This window comes from Ostrinia furnacalis, unplaced genomic scaffold (genome assembly GCF_004193835.3).
Source record: "Ostrinia furnacalis isolate ACB-3 unplaced genomic scaffold, ASM419383v2 OfSCF1913, whole genome shotgun sequence".
NCBI lineage: Eukaryota > Metazoa > Arthropoda > Insecta > Lepidoptera > Crambidae > Ostrinia > Ostrinia furnacalis.
In genome coordinates this window covers 556,426-573,203 of record NW_021132152.1, presented here as the reverse complement: position 1 = coordinate 573,203, position 16,778 = coordinate 556,426, and the positions used below count along the sequence as shown (strand labels likewise).

The following is a 16,778-nucleotide window of genomic DNA, read 5'->3' as shown; positions in this document are numbered from 1 at the left end:
TGGTCAGGCTATACCTACATAATTAAAAATGCAATTTATTGATTTTTTTAAAACTATTGCACAAAAATTGATACAAAAGGACGATTTAATGCTAAAAGCATTCTCCGCCAGTCGACCTTAAAATCACTGTCTCTGGTCTACATAGAATAAATAATTAAGTACCTTTGCATTCGCCAGTTGGCGCCACTGTACACTATTGGTATTTGGGTGACAAGGTCCTAACTCGCTGATGGCACGATAGACATTCAATTCGTACGGATTATCATATTTAATTTGGAGAAAGTGGAAGGGCAATTAAAACAAATTAAGAAATAATTAACCACAATTTATTTCATGAACATAAGTCTGTCTTTAGAGTCATTTACACAACAAAAATAAATGCAATTCACGCAGTACGACATTCAAACATTGTAACAAACGTACTTAAATATTTTAATTGGAGAATCTTGGAAGTTAACAACATTAGTAAATTGTTATTATTAATAAAACACAATCAGAAATAGAAGTTGCCTCATTGTTTCGCGTTTCAAATAAGTTCTTCCTAGCTCGATTGCTAATAATTTTCATCGTTAAATCAGAAGTTTTTAAACTACAATAAAAAGTTCAAAATTGCACCGTTAATAAAATAATATTCCCTTATTTGAAACGCTTGTTTTGACGTATACCTAATTAACTTAAAACTAATGAAACTTGCAAATCTTAAATTATTTATTAGCAGTTAATGTCTTTATTAAAATTCATCTAAAAATATTAATTAAATTTACAATCAGTATCCTAATATACAGATCTATTCGAGATTACTTCATTAAATAGCAACAATACTTGTGCGATTTTGGCACCAAAATAATAAAACTTAAATCTATCAAAACCTTAATTGAAAAGTTAAAAACAAATGGCACCAAAAATAATGCCATTTTCTTTTAAAATAATAAAAAAAATGGAGTTTATGATCGTCATGGGTGTTGTCCCGGATATAAAGGTATATTCACATTGCTACAAGGTGGCTGATGCGATGCATAGAGCTGTGAATATACCTTGGCTGTGCGTATGCCTTGCTGTGTGATTTTTTGGTGCTTCACTTTATTTTTCAGCATGTAAAGCGATACTCATATAAGTTTTTTTTAACCCGTATGTGGGTGAAATACAGGGTGTAATGAACAGATCGGTGTTTTTAGCAGCGAGTTGAAAAGAAATCTAACTTTTAGCCAAACTGTCCCCTACTGGCCCCTACACCCTATATTAATTTAAAAGATCAAAAACCGAAGAATACTGGGAATGAAGCCTCTATTGGCATTACAAATATTACAATAATTATGTTTTTATGGACCTAGCATCCAGTGCCGTATTATCCATAAGGCACTTTAGGCCAGTGCCTAGGGGCCCATTATAGCCAGGGGCCCAGCACTCCGGATTAAAAAATGGAAAAAAANGACGCGTGATGGTCGCTAGAACAGACGGAAGGTACCGACGAGCGCTTGTGTCCGCTGGTATTGAGAGCCCCACGTCAATAGTCCTGGACCCGCAAATGGGAAGGATGTTCTGGGCCGACGCCGGATCCGCGCCGAAGATCGAAATCGCCTGGATGGACGGCTCGAAGCGGCGACCGATCGTGACCGAGAACATCCGACACCCGACCGGTTTATCGATCGACCAGGCGATGGATCACTCGATATACTGGGCCGACACGAAACTCAACACCATCGAGATGATGCGCCACGACGGCTCGCACCGTAAGATCATCCTGCAGGGAGACATCTTGAAGCACCCGTTGTCTTTGGACGTGTTCGAGTCGTCGCTGTACTGGGTGACCAGAGACACTGGAGACTTGGTGCGGCAGGACAAGTTCGGCAGAGGCGTGCCGTTTGTGATCTCGAAGGACCTGGATAATCCGTCGGCTGTGAAAGGTGAGAAAACAATTTGGTTTTAGTTGTTGTGTGCTGACAGGGTTTTGAACTAGGCTTGTCTAAAAATTTACTATAGATTAATCGATATCTCCTACCTGAATACCTCTATCTCGATATTATTGGTCAACATATAATCGATATTATTGATAGTATTGTAAACATATGATATTTCACTATCAATAATATCTATCGAATATGCGTGTGAACTGAGTAATCACATTGATATTACATTGTGCAGTCAGCGTCAAATAGTTGACACCCAAAGTAGCCAAAAAGTTCGCAACACGTCTTTATTACAATTGAAATCAGGTTGTGTTATCAACTTTCTGGCCACTTTGGGTGTCACGAATTATTTGACGTTGACTGTACTATAGATGACCCACGCTGAACTGCCCCACCAAACTCAATGACAGGGGGGCACTACCATCGTTCGACTATATGGTTTCCAACATGGCAAAAATCGGAACCAGCGATCCGGTATTGACGGTGGCGCCCCACTGTCAATGTCATGCATAGGACAGTTCACTATTTTGGAACTATATCAGAGTAAATACAAATGAGTAGGTCATCTTCATAGAAACGCACTGAGCGCGGTTTGTATGTGAGCGCGCCAATACGTATGAAGTGCGCACGCATACACTGACAAAATTTAGCGGAGATTAGCGGGGAGTTGCCCCGAATTTTGTCAGTGTGTGCGTGCGCGCCGCATACGTATTGGCGCGCTCACATACAAACCGCGCTCGGTTCGTTTCTATGAAGATGACCTACTCATTTGTATTTACTCTGGTACTATCGAGAGATTTGATTGGAGCTCATCGATAGGCTATCGACACTTTCAAAATAAGCAAATCTATTTTAAATGAGACTGTTTCCACACCAATGCCTCTTAACCCCGATACGTTATACGTTACATTCCAGTGTACCACCCGCGGCGCTACAACACGTCTGCGGGCGGCGGCGCGTGCGCGCGCGCGGTGTGCTCGCACCTGTGCCTGGCCGTGCCGGGCGGCCGGCGCTGCTCCTGCCCCGACGCCGCGCCGCAGCCCAAGCGCGCCGCGCAGGACGTAGCCTGCGACGCCGGTCAGTATTCTACATACAAGTCTATTGCTATAAAGGCCTCTTTTGATGAATTGTGTCGTAAAACATCATAGAACATAGGTTTTTGGTATTAGTACCTACTTAGTCATTAGTGACCAAGAATTCAGAAATTTTAATGTGATCGAGCACCGATTTTGCTATCGGACTGTCGATTCGAAAGAAAACATTCGATTTCCATCAATACTCGATATAAGCGCCTTCCGTAAATGTTAATCACAAACCAGTGTAAAAAGCCTTTTTTTGTATAGAATTTTGACAGATTCGATTTTCGATTCGATCAAAAAGTGCATTTTGTCTAGGGAGGCTGTAATAGAAAAGTTGACGTCAATAATGAGATACAATTTTTTTTAAGTGCCTCACTTTTCTTGCACTCACTCACTCACTTACCTTCACGATTTCTAGGCGTTATTTTTATGTAAGAATAATATAAAATAAAAAGTTACGTCTTGAATTTATGAATTGTGGTGTCAATTATTATCCAATGATCTCATCGAGATAATTCATCTGAATGGATTATTGTCCGATCACTGTTCTAACCTTTTCCTCCCCCAACAGCTGTTGAACCCGAGCGCCCCCTCCCCCGAGTATGCCCATGCGAAAATGGCGGCACCTGCGTCGAAGAAGAAGGCGAACTCCGCTGCGCCTGCCGCGCCGGGTTACAGCCGCCGACCTGTGCCGCCGCCGCGCCCGTCACTGCCGCGCGCGCCGCCGCCGCCGCCGCCGTCATAGTGCCCGTGTTATTGGTGCTGGTTCTGGTGCTAGGAGCGGCGGCCGCGTGGTTCGTGATAAGGAAGAGACCATTGTGAGTGTTTATTTAGTGTATCTCACTCCCCCGAGTATACTTTTACGAGAACGGCAGCACAAAAGGAAAGGGCCGCGCGAGCCGCCGTCATCATGCCGGTATTACTAGTGCTTGTGTTGGTGTTAGGAGCGGCAACTGCGTGGTTTGTCATTAGAAAGAGGCCCTTGTGAGTGTTATTTTTGTTGTTTATCTCTCTCCCCAAGTATGTCCGCGTGTAGCGGCATATGAAGACTCTCCGCTACTCTTATCGCGCCGGACTACAGCCGTCGACGTGGGTGGCTTTGGTTGGTAGTCGGTTTTCGTGAAGCCTTATTCGTAAGGTTTTGACACATACCCATGTTTTATTCATTTATTTATTTTAAACTTGTATGCACATAAAACAGTGTACATAAGACGGTGTACATAAAACAGTGTTTTATGATACCTATTAAACTCTGCAAATAATAATATTCATCCTCCAAACATCTTACCATCTTCTTCTTTTTAACTGTTTAATCGGGCTAACTTGTCAGAGTGGTCGTTGCGCTGACGAGGTACACGGTGGGGTGTTCGATATCATCTCCGAGGGTAGCTCTCCTGGCTTCCATTTTTGTCGGTTCGAGGCGACCATCATATCCCTCCAATGAACTCGCTAACTCCTGAGAAATGAAAATGAATAAACGTTTTTCCCCACAGTGGCAAAGGCGGCGGCCTCGGCAGTTTGGCGTCCTCGCAGAGCGTGTCGTTCCGGCAGGGCTCCAACGTGGAGTTCGGCGGCGTGGCCGAGCCCGCCTACTCGCTGGAGGACACGCGCAAGGGCCGCGACTTCAGCAACCCCATGTACGACGCCGTCACGCGCGCCCGCGCCCAAGGCGACCCCGAGCCGCCATTGCGTAAGTTCATCATTTCATTTTGTTCTTAACCTGTTCAACGTCGGGGGTCACTGGGCCCCCCAAATAATTTGTGTTTAACAATCCAAAAATTAATAAACTCTGGAATAGAAAGCTTGGCTTATTTATGTATGATAAAAGAACGTAAAAGTTATGGGTCAATCAACAGTAGGTTGTTATTGTGTCAGACGTCATCTAGCCATGACGTATAATTATAATCATAACGATGATTTTAGACTTCAATGGGAAAAACCCGATGAAATGGCGTGATAACCGCTTTATATCCACATTTTAGGCCTATAGGTTTTAACAAAGTTTTGGTAAAAAAATATGTACTTTTACTTACTACATTATACAAGCAAATACATTATTACAATATGTTCATTCACTTCTTTGAAGATTGCTTCGGTTAAACTGTTGAAATTGCACTGTCTATTTTCTAATTTGAGAGAGACGTCACGGACGTTGACAGCTGCGTGTACGTTAGCGTTCGCTGCGCGAATTTTAAAATAATAGTACTGTTTAGAATTAAATAAATCTAGCAATTTCTTGCCTGGAGGGACTCCTAAAGTGTGTGCATTGATTGGCAAATTCAGTGACTATTTAACCCTTAAGTAACACCGTGGGGTAATTTTTTACCCCAGGCGCATAAAAATTGACATATCTTTTTTCCTAGCGTAGCTGGTGCAATGTCGTTTTGTGTATTCTCAATGCAGAATGTGCGCTTTAAGCTCGTAGATGCGGGATGTGAAAAAATTCATTCGTTTGGCTTATACAGGTAGGTGGGGCAGAAATTTACCCCAGGGTGTTAGTTACGCATACTTTAATTTGTCATCGCCTAACATGTTATTAATAGGTTTTTACAACATTGAAACAAAATGAGTAAATATTTATATGACGATTAACTAGCACGTTGTCTCTAGAATGCAGAGAGATAATTAGAGCTTGATTTACATGATACTTTTCGAACTTTGAAGACATCCCCTCAGAACAGAGCGTTCATAAATTCGACACAGAAATAGGGCTCAAAAGTGATAATTACCTAGTAAGTCAGCGTGTCTGATGTGTTTTGAAAAAAATAAATAGGAATAAAGTTTAAAATAAAAAATTATTAAATAATTTTTCATAATTTCATAAAAAAAAAGTTTTTTATTATTTTGCTTTATTATAAAGCCAGAAATTTTCGTTTTATTTCATTTTGTGTTTAAAATCTGCATAAAACATATATTTAATGTCCGATTATTGTAGGTTTTTGGTTCCCACAATAACTTTCCAAGATTTTTCTAGAAGACCATTGTGGAGACTATTAGTTGCCAATGACAAATTATTTGTTTTTTGTTATGATTGATTTAGGTCTTTCTTTACGCTAGATAGACGTTCTTTTAAAGCAATCGTATAATTCAGTGAGTCCATTAATACATTTTAAATCACAAAATTAAATTGATTTTAAATATTTACTTAAAATTTTTTCAATTTCCGTTTGGGGTAATTTTTTGCCCCAGGGTGTTCAAAGTGTAACCAAAAATAAGGATGTTACTTAAGGGTTAAAACAAATATTTAGTGCATCATAATAATTTAATCTACACACGTACCCACACGTCTGAAATAAACGAGGGCAGNAAGGTGAGTTTGCATTCTGATTTTAGTGATATTAATGTGACGATGAAGTTTTAAATGAGACACGTTTAAATAAATACCTGTTTGAAGACATCTAAGTACGGAAAAGCTTTGGAAACGAGTTCCAGTCCTTAGCAGTTAGCATGATAAATGTGCTAGCTTATTTTTATTTTATTTTATTTTCTTTATTAGGAAAACATACAGCTTATATTATGATACATGTAGAATAAAAATAATAAGTCTTACACAATTATCATTGAATTCAAACGATTGTTTGGAAATAAATATGAGGTCAACATCAACATGTAGGTCAAACACTTAATTTACCTCTGGTAATTCGGAGAGTCGTGTTCCTGCAGCATCCGAAGATCATGATGATGAAATATGATTCCTGCTTTCGAAGGAATGAGTGGTTTTCGGTCAGTTTGTTACGCTACAGTGTAGGACGGAGTTTTATACATAGAAATACTGACCGCATCGAGTTGATGTGTAGTTCGTCCTTAATAACGTATAATCAGTGCCGTATTATCCATAAGGCACTTTAGGCCAGTGCCTAGGGGCCCACTATGGCCAGGGGCCCAGCACTCCGGATTAAAAAATGGAAAAAAATGTTAAAGATTATTTTTATGAAACAAAACTCAAACCACCTCAAAACTTCGCCTTATTTTGGTTTACACATTCAATCGTCACATTTCGATATTGTGGAACCTAATTCATTTTCATAACGTTCTCATTACTGCTTTGGTTTACATGACAGGTCGACCGTCGACGCCCTTCAGAGGCTAAAAAGCCTCACTGCGGAGGCTAGGGAGAGGGGTGAGGGTGTGTTGGCAATATCATTCGATATAGCCAACGCTTTCAATACCATCCTCATTCCACCATACTCTAGGCACTTCAACATCACAGAGTGCCTCAGTACCTTCGAGCGCTGCTGGCCGATGACTTACGGGACCGCGAAGTCCCTATGTTAACAAAGACGGCCAGCGGGGTTCCGCAGGGTTCGGTGCTCGGTCCACTCTCGTGGAACCTAGGCTTCAACTGGCTCCTCCGGGGCGTCCTTCTCGCTGGCATGAGTGTCATATGCGATGCGGATGACACTCTGGTCACTGCCTGGGGAAGACATTTGGGGCCGCGGCACGGTTGGCGTCGGCGGGCGGCACATTAGTCGCTCGCAGAATTTCTTTCCGGGGCCTCGCCAGCGCGCCCCTTCCGACGCCCACATTGTGGTTGAGGACGTTAGGATTGACGTCAAAGGCCAGATGAAATATCTGGGCCTCACGCTTGAAGGGAGGTGGCATTTTAGCCTGCACTTTAACGGGCTAGCGCCACGCCTCCTCAAGGCAGCCGGCGCACTGAGTTGGCTCCTCCCGAATTTGGGAGGGCCACAAACGAGGTGTCGTCGACTTTATGCCGGCGTTCTGAGGAGCATGGCGTTGTATGGCGCCCCAATCTGGGCGGACGCACTCAACAAGAGGGAGAATGCTGCCCTTCTGCGCAGGCCCCAGCGGGCCATAGCGCAAAAAGTCGCGAGGACCTACCGCACGGTAGGGCACTGCTGCGGCGTGCGTCCTCGCTGGTACTCCTCCTTGGGAGGTAGAAGCTGGGGTCTTGTCTGTCATCTATCACTGGATGGCAGTCCAGAAGGCGCGTGAAAAGCGCCCGGCCCCGGAGCGGCGCGGCGCCGTCAGGCAGGAAGCGCGCGAGATCATGATCGACCGCTGGAAGGAAGACATGACTCGCGCGCAGTTTGGCCGCCATTGTGCATTGGTCCTGTTCTGGACCAATGGTTGGAACGACCGCACGGGTTCCTCACGTTCTGTCTGGCGCAGGTGCTGACCGGGCATGGCTGCTTCGGTTCGTATATGCATAGGATCGGGCGAGAGGAATCCCCACTGTGCCACAAATGCGGCGCGGCGGATGACACGGTGCAGCACACCCTCGCGGTTTGCACAGGCTAGGAGGAGCAGCGCCGTGTCCTCACCGTGTGGGCCGGGATCTTTCGCTTCCGAGCCTGGTCAACGCCATGCTGGGAACTGGAGGATGCTGGATGGCGGTCGCCTCCTTTTGCGAAGAGGTCATCCTTCAGAAGGAGGCAACGGAGCGCGAGCGGGAGAACAATCCTCTCGCCTCATCACTCCGCAGATGGAGAAGGTGGTTGTATGACCGTTTTACTCTGCCCCCCGGTGGCGGCCAGCAGGCCGGGGGTGCGGGGGCACCCTTGTCACCTCCGTCTGACGGGAACGGCTTGGCGTTTCGGGCCATTCCCGTCGGACCCCCACAAGGGGGGCGTGTAGGGTCCGCCGTGAAGGCGAGCTGTCACCGGTGGTGTCGCGGCAGTCTAAGGCTAAGACCGGATACCCCCACTTGGGCGATCACGGAACGCCGCGGAGATTTTAGTGGGTATACCCCGTCCTTTTTAGGACGGAGCACACACCACCCTGTCCCCGGCAGTGGTGACGGTGCGCAAGCACACGACAAAAAAAAAGGGGGGCCCGAAACAAGCTGTGCCTAGGGGCCCCGAGATGGTTAATCCGGCCCTGCGTATAATGACGCATTCAGGATGCTGAGGGGGCTGCGACGATACTGCAGTGCATTAGGAATGCTGGCAGAAGCTGGAGTACTTAGCTTTGCTGCTATTTTAAGAAAGCGCACGACGTCCCTGATCCACCATGTTCGTGGCAGCTCCAACAGCCTCCTGCAGAGTGCCGCGGCGAGGTTGGACATGCTATTATGCAGCACTGGACACGCGTCCATCTTACTAAAGACACCAAATTGACGTTTTTTAATTATGTGTAAAAATTGTGTGATTGCGGGAAGAGCCTGGATGCGGGCAGCGCAGGACCGTGCATTGTGGAAAACTTTGGAGGAGGCCTTCGTCCAGCAGTGGACGTCATTTGGCTGAAACGAACGAACGAACGAATTGTGTGATTTACTAACCTAGTTTCACAAAACACGCACGATGGCCCACCTACAGGATACTATTCAACAAGGCCTCACATACGAGCGAACATTGACTCACGCACGCGTATTCTTGTGTATGATGGAAGAAAATAAAGAAAATGGTGTACTAAATACTGTGCAGTATTTAACTGCCTAAATAATAATAAAAACACAGAATGTACTTTTTTAAGTTGCCTCAAGACACTGAGGGGTAAATAAGTAGTTAATATTATTCATGATAATCCATGCTAAATCATGTATTTCCTCCGCCTTTTTCCGCAGTTTGGCACCTCACGTCACATCATTTTACCGAAGTCAGCCCTGTAGCTTCGGCGCAGTGCCGATCACTGACGTTTGTCAACAAAATGGTGCTTGACTCTTGAGACAGGCTAAATTACACCATATTGTTATTGACATTGAGCATACATTTTTTTAAATACCTTCGCGAAGTTAAACTTCTGTACGTAGTACTTATTATTATTCTGTGCTAACACTTAGGTATATGCGTGAATCAAATACCTTTTATTTTATTGATTGAATATTGTTTCTCGTGTTCCAGTGTACCACCCGCGGCGCTACAACACGTCTGCGGGCGGCGGCGCGTGCGCGCGCGCGGTGTGCTCGCACCTGTGCCTGGCCGTGCCGGGCGGCCGCCGCTGCGCCTGCCCCGACGCCGCGCCGCAGCCCAAGCGCGCCGCGCAGGACGTAGCCTGCGACGCCGGTCAGTATAGCTTCTACAAATAAGTACTGTTGAAAATGGCTACGTCTACAGCTAAAGCCTGGTCCGTGAGCACGTAGAATCCCGTCCAATGACCCCAAGCTACCCATCCTTATCGCTCGCGCGTAATTATATTGCTGTCGTGACTGTGTGACGCGCGCCCGCAGTGAGTGTGCGAGCGCGACAGCAACATAATTACTTGCGAGCGATAAGGATGGGTAGCTTGGGGTCATTGGACGGGATTCTAACATAATTACGTGCGAGCGACAAGGATGGGCAGTTTGGGGTCATTGGACAAAATTCTACGTGCTCACGGACCAGGCTTTAGATAAGTCTACCGCTGGATAAGTCTACCGCTGAATAAGTCTATGCTGGATAAGTCTACAGCTGGATAAATCTACCGCTGGACAAGTCTAGTGCTGGATAAGTCCACCGCTGGATGAGTCCACCGCTGGATAAGTCCACCGCTGGATAAGTCTACCGCTGGACAAGTCTACCGCTGGATAAGTCTACCGCTGGACAAGTCTACCGCTGGACAAGTCTACCGCTGGACAAGTCTACCGCTGGACAAGTCTACCGCTGGATAAGCCTATCGCTGGATAAGTCTACCGCTGGATAAGTCTACCGTTGGATAAGTCTACCGCTGGATAAGTCTACCGTTGGATAAGTCTACCGCTGGATGAGTCCACCGCTGGATGAGTCCACCGCTAAATGAGTCCACCGCTGTATGAGTCCACCGCTGGATGAGTCCACCGCTAGATGAGTCCACCGATGGATGAGTCCACCGCTGGATGAGTCCACCGCTGGATGAGTCCACCGCTGGATGAGTCCACCGCTGGATGAGTCCACCGCTGGATGAGTCCACCGCTGGATGAGTCCACCGCTGTATGAGTCCACCGCTGTATGAGTCCACTGCTTAATGAGTCCACCGCTGGATGAGTCCACCGCTGGATGAGTCCACCGCTGTATGAGTCCACAGCTGGATGAGTCCACCGCTGTATGAGTCCACAGCTGGATAAGTCTACCGCTGGACATTTCTACTGCTGGATAAAGGCCTCTTTAGAGGACTTAATTATGTTCGTTTTAGTGCATGCTGTTACAAATGACGAAGATAAATTGCATTGTAGAATATCACAGAATAAGGACATAGGTGGCACTATTAACCTTTCACTACTAACCGGCTAATCTATAAATCATAGGATAGGGATGAGATCAGCAGTGGACGTCCTGTGGCTGCTGATGATGATGATGGATGTCATAAAAGCTCAATGATTTTGATATCAGACTGCTGACTTGAGATTATGAATGAATCATGAATCATTTTACCTCTTAAATACGATTCCTGCTGATTGTCGACAGAAGCATCACCTGTAAATAATTTTGTACTGCGAGTTACCAATTCAACCTCTCTAGACAAAGACGCTTTACAAAGTTAATTACTAGCAACAAATAAATATGTATAATATTAAAAACTTAAACAGAAGTAGAATGATTGTGTTTTTACAACAGTTATTTGAAAAAAATAATTAATGGTGTCATCCAACTTTTATCACCGTTACCTTTTCTTCCCCCAACAGCTGTCGAACCCGAGCGTCCCCTCCCCCGAGTATGCCCATGTGAGAACGGCGGCACCTGCGTCGAAGAAGAAGGCGAACTCAGCTGCGCCTGCCGCGCCGGGTTACAGCCGCCGACTTGTGCCGCCGCCGCGCCTGTGACCGCCGCTCGTGCCGCTGCCGCCGCTGCCGTCATCGTGCCCGTGTTATTGGTGCTGGTTCTGGTGCTAGGAGCGGCGGCCGCGTGGTTCGTGATAAGGAAGAGACCATTGTGAGTGTTATTTCTCTCTATGCCCTATGCCTCTAGCCCATGGGCTAGAGGCATCCTTACATGTAAGGAGAACAACAGTACAAAAGGAAGGCTCGCTCCGCTGCGCCTACAACCGCCGACCTGCGCCGCCGCCGCGCCTGTGACCGCCGCGCGCGCCGCTGCCGCTGCTGCCGTCATAGTGCCAGTGTTATTGGTGCTGGTACTGGTGCTAGGAGCAGCGGCCGCGTGGTTCGTGATAAGGAAGAGACCATTGTGAGTGTTTATTTAGTGTATCTCACTCCCTCAAGTATGTCCGCGTGTAGCGGCATATGAAGACTACGCTACTCTTATCGCGCCGAACTACAGCCGTCGACGTGCGCGGCGTTGGCTGTGGTCAGTAGTCGGTTTTCGTGAAACCTTATTCGTATAGTTCTGACACTTATCTATGTTTTATGATGACTACTGAACTCTGCAAATAATAATATTCATCCTCCAAGCATTTTACCATCTTCTTCTTTTTAACTGTTTAATCGGGCTAACTTGTCAGAGTGGTCATTGCGCTGACGAGGAACACGGTGGGGTGTTCGATATCATCTCCGAGGGTAGCTCTCCTGGCTTCCATTTTTGTCGGTTCGAGGCGACCATCTTATCCCTCCAATGAACTCGCCAACTCCTAAGAAATGAAAATGAATAAACGTTTCTCCCACAGCGGCAAAGGCGGCGGCCTGGGCAGCTTAGCGTCCTCGCAGAGCGTGTCGTTCCGGCAGGGCTCCAACGTGGAGTTCGGCGGCGTGGCCGAGCCCGCCTACTCGCTGGAGGACACGCGCAAGGGCCGCGACTTCAGCAACCCCATGTACGACGCCGTCACGCGCGCGCGCGCCCAAGGCGACCCCGAGCCGCCATTGCGTAAGTTCATCATTTCATTTTGTTCTTAACCTGTTCAACGTCGGGGGTCACTGGGCCCCCCAAATAATTTAAGTGTTTAACAATCCAAAAATTAATAAACTCTGGAATAGAAAGCTTGGCTTATTTATGTATGATAAAAGAACGTAAAAGTTGTGGGTCAATTAACAGTAGGTTGTTATTGTGTCAGACGTCATCTAGCCATGACGTATAATTATAATCATTTATTTATTTATTTATTTGAACACCAACAAGGTTACATTGAGGCTTCACAAAAGTAACTATAAAAAATGACACTTGTTAAATGCAAATCATAACGATGATTTTAGACTTCAATGGGAAAAACCCGATGAAATGGCGTGATAACCGCTTTATATCCACATTCTAGGCCTATAGGTTTTATACAAAGTTTTGGTAAAAAAATATGTACTTTTATTTACTACATTATGCAAGCAAATGCATTATTACAAAATGTTCATTCACTTTTTTGAAGATTGCTTCGGTTAAACTGTTGAAAGTGCACTGTCTATTTTCTAAATGCACCGGGAACAAAAATAGATGACCCTGTCTAAATTAAGGCGGCAATGACATTCAAAAGTTCGCATAGTTGATCTGTCACTTTGATCTTTTTTTATAATGTTGGTAGTCTTGAAATTAACTTTTTTTTTTTTCAAAACTGGATGTAGGTTACAACGCCAGTATTTTGCGTTTTATTGATTGCAGGGGCGGATTACAAAAATTCTAGAAAAGAAAAAATAAAACAAAAACTAAGCAAAGGTTTTGTTCCAACACCATAAATAATATGATACGCAACATAACTTTCTATCATCAATGTTTCTTTTCCTCCAGCCGGCATATACGAAGTGCCCGACGAGCTCAAGGACAAAGTGGTGTCGGCGGTGATCTCACCGTCATCAACGGAGACCCGCAGCGCAGGCCTGAAGCGAGGCTCGGCGGGCGCGGCGGGCGCGGGCGCGGCGCGCGCGCTGGACCCGGCGGCGGACACGGGCGCGGACACGGCGGCGCTGGTGCGCGAGGACCGCGAGTGCTAGCGCGGCGCGGGGCCGCTGGAGCCCCGCCGCCTGCGCGCCCGCGCCCCGCGTTACCTACGCCTGCCCCCGTTCCGAGCCGACTGGCCGGCCGCCCGAGCCGACTGCGACGTTCCTCGCTTTAGCTGGATGTAGTGTAGCCGTAACCAGAGTAAATTCCCAATGAGTAGGTCATGTTCATAGAAACGCACCGAGCGCGATTTGTATGAGAGCGCGCGCCAATACGTATGCGGCGCGCACGGACACACTGACAATTCAGCGCAACGCCCCGCTAATCCACGCTAAATTTTGTCAGTGTGTGCGTGCGCGCCGCATACGTATTGGCGCGCTCACATACAAACCGCGTTCAGGCGTTTCTATAAAGATGACCTACTCATTTGTATTTACTCTGCCGTAACCTTACATTCATTTTTGTTCTTTTATCCGCATTGTATACACGGCCACAGTGTTAACTATCCATTACCGTTTTTGCTCTCGCTCTAATCAAAAGGTGATTCTTTGCGATAGAACGAGACGACATGACCGGCAGTGGGAAGTTAACGCTTGCCGATAGTACGTTAACACCGTGAGAATATAATTTCTAACGATAGCACTGATTTTTTAAATAACAATAAAATTATCAGATGGTAAAATTGTAAATTCGCTGCTTTGATCCGTCAACGTTCGACTCGTTGACTCGTCACGGGAGTTTGAATTCGGGACCTCGCTTCTGATCGGTCCCGAAACGAACGGATCTTTAGTATGCGCGGTTTGACAGAGGCGCAGCATTAAAAGCACACTGAAGGCGACAGCTCTGTCTCGTCGGCACGCCGACTCGAATTACGTAATTGATAAGTTCGTTTGGACGGCACTGTCTTCGTTTAGACTAGTTATGCTCAAATCGAATCATTCCATTCGGATCGGTGCCGTGTAAACGGAGATAAATCTTATATGGGCAGCGCCCTTGATAACATTCTCTGGAATCGCGTGTCGCTGTTTTTGAGCCTTTCTTACTTTTATTTTCACTTTAACCTTTAACGTTTCGAGGATGTGTCTATAGATGGCAAGTACTCTACAAGAGTGTTAAGGTGTTAAATGAGGTCTTTTCAACTATGGACACAACTTGAAATCTTTTGTAACGTCTTTTACACATTTTTCCTCTTCGTTTTCCGATAATTTTCAAGTTTATTGTCACTCAAAGCCGACGACACTCCTTTCCAGAGAACATTGTCATTTTGGACCGAAGTAATCATATCAGCACGTGATATTGTTCATAATCGAACGTTATGTATATAGAGAGATTTATAAATTTGTAACTTAGACTAAAACATGCATTCCGACTTTGTCCGAGACTATAGACATATGATTTATATTTACGTGTTATACATTTTTATCGTTTTACAAAGCTCGCCGTACCAATTTCTGTTGCGTGGTTAGGTAAGCCCATACATTCCTAAGATCTGTATAGGACGTTGATCTAGGTATAGAGACTAGTACATAATTGAGTAATAAAGGAATTGTTGTTCGGCGCCGGAGCGCTCGCCGCGAACGCTCGGCGCTCGCTCGGGACGCTCCGGCGATCTTCCGTAGGGTTTTAAATTTGTTCGACAATAAGCAATATACTATATAGAAAAATAATTTATTTATTTCGGTTAAGACTATGTAAAATATAGCCGTGTTGTGTTTTATAATTGTCTATTAAATGGTAAAATTTATTAGTAACTCATTGACGATTTGCCATAAATGTGTGAGATAATGTTTCTGTTGTTAATTTTTAATTATTGATAATCTCATCAGTTGATATCGAGCCTCTTACGAGATGTAAATAATGATATTGCGTTCATCTTATCTTGTGATGTATATTGTAAACGAAATTATTATGATCATTCGATACGAATATAAATATGTATTATAACTATAATAGAAACAAAGATGTCTTTGTGAATATTACATCACATTAATTAACGAAAAATTACATAATCTACAAAAATACTTGTATGAGAATTGATATAATGTAAAAAGGTATAAATCTGTCAATATTAAGAATAATATATGAGAGTAAGAAGATGAAATATTTTTGTATTGGGATTATTATAGTTATTAGACAGTCGTCTGACATTAGTTGAAAAATATTGTGTAAAAATAAATGAATGATGAAAACAAAATGTTGATTTTATTACTTATCCCAACTAATATTATAAATGCGAAAGTAACTCTGTCTGTCTGTCTGTCTGTCTGTCTGTCTGTCTGTTACGCTTTCCCGCTTAAACCTCGCAACCGATTTTGATGAAATTTGGCATAGAGATAGTTTGAGTCCCGGGAAAGAACATAGGATAGTTTTTATCCCGGTTTTTGAAACAGGGACGCGCGCGATAAAGTTTTTCTGTGACAGACAAAAATCCACGCGGGCGAAGCCGCGGGCGGAAAGCTAGTAACCTATAAACCTTGCTATAAAGTTATATAAAACCCTTAATCCGGCTCTACCTCACCCTCTCCTCAGTCACTTTCTCTCCCTCCCTCCGTCTTTTCCCTCTCTCTTTTATTAAAAAAAACTGATGCCGGGCCTGGTTTAGAAAGCGAGATTAAATAAGACCGAAGTGATACAGCGATAATTTGTGCCGATCCCTGTCTCATCTGTGGATTAAACCGTAGCATCAAACCGTAACAACAGGGTAGTGTACGCGTAGCCGCCTCCCTCTCGCCTCTGCCTCGTCAATAAGAGAGAATCACCAGAAACCGGCAACCGCTCTGTTATCGCGCGAGTCTTCCAACCAACCAAATTTGGTTGGTTGGCTGATATATCAGTGAATATTCAATTAATGGTAGGAGGATCTCACAAGGTAGGACTTTGGACATTCTCTCTAATCTGTGGTAGGTGTAGTGGGTTCACCACCGAAGTGACTGCGACTTTGTTAAGAAAACCTGAACTAATCAATACAAAAGAAACCTTATGTCCACCCTCTAAAGATAGTTTTATTTTGATAAAAGTTAACTGAGCTCTATTTTGTTGGACTTCACTGGAATGAAGTACGCCAAAATGTCACATCACATACTTGGCACATTTGACATTTAAGACATTGTTGCCAACATTCCGGC

The 16,778-nt window shown here is 44.9% G+C and overlaps 1 protein-coding gene across 1 annotated transcript; it reads left to right on the top strand.

Annotated features, from left to right (window-relative positions):
- The first annotated feature begins 1,438 nt into the window (after window positions 1-1,438).
- Window positions 1,439-15,731, top strand: LOC114354045 (low-density lipoprotein receptor-related protein 2-like). Its single transcript, XM_028306299.1, has 5 exons — window positions 1,439-1,904; window positions 2,823-2,984; window positions 3,558-3,804; window positions 4,480-4,676; window positions 13,504-15,731. Exons 1-5 carry the CDS (start codon window positions 1,439-1,441, stop codon window positions 13,704-13,706), a joined length of 1,275 nt encoding a protein of 424 aa, XP_028162100.1. The 3' UTR covers window positions 13,707-15,731.
- The last annotated feature ends 1,047 nt before the right edge of the window (window positions 15,732-16,778 follow it).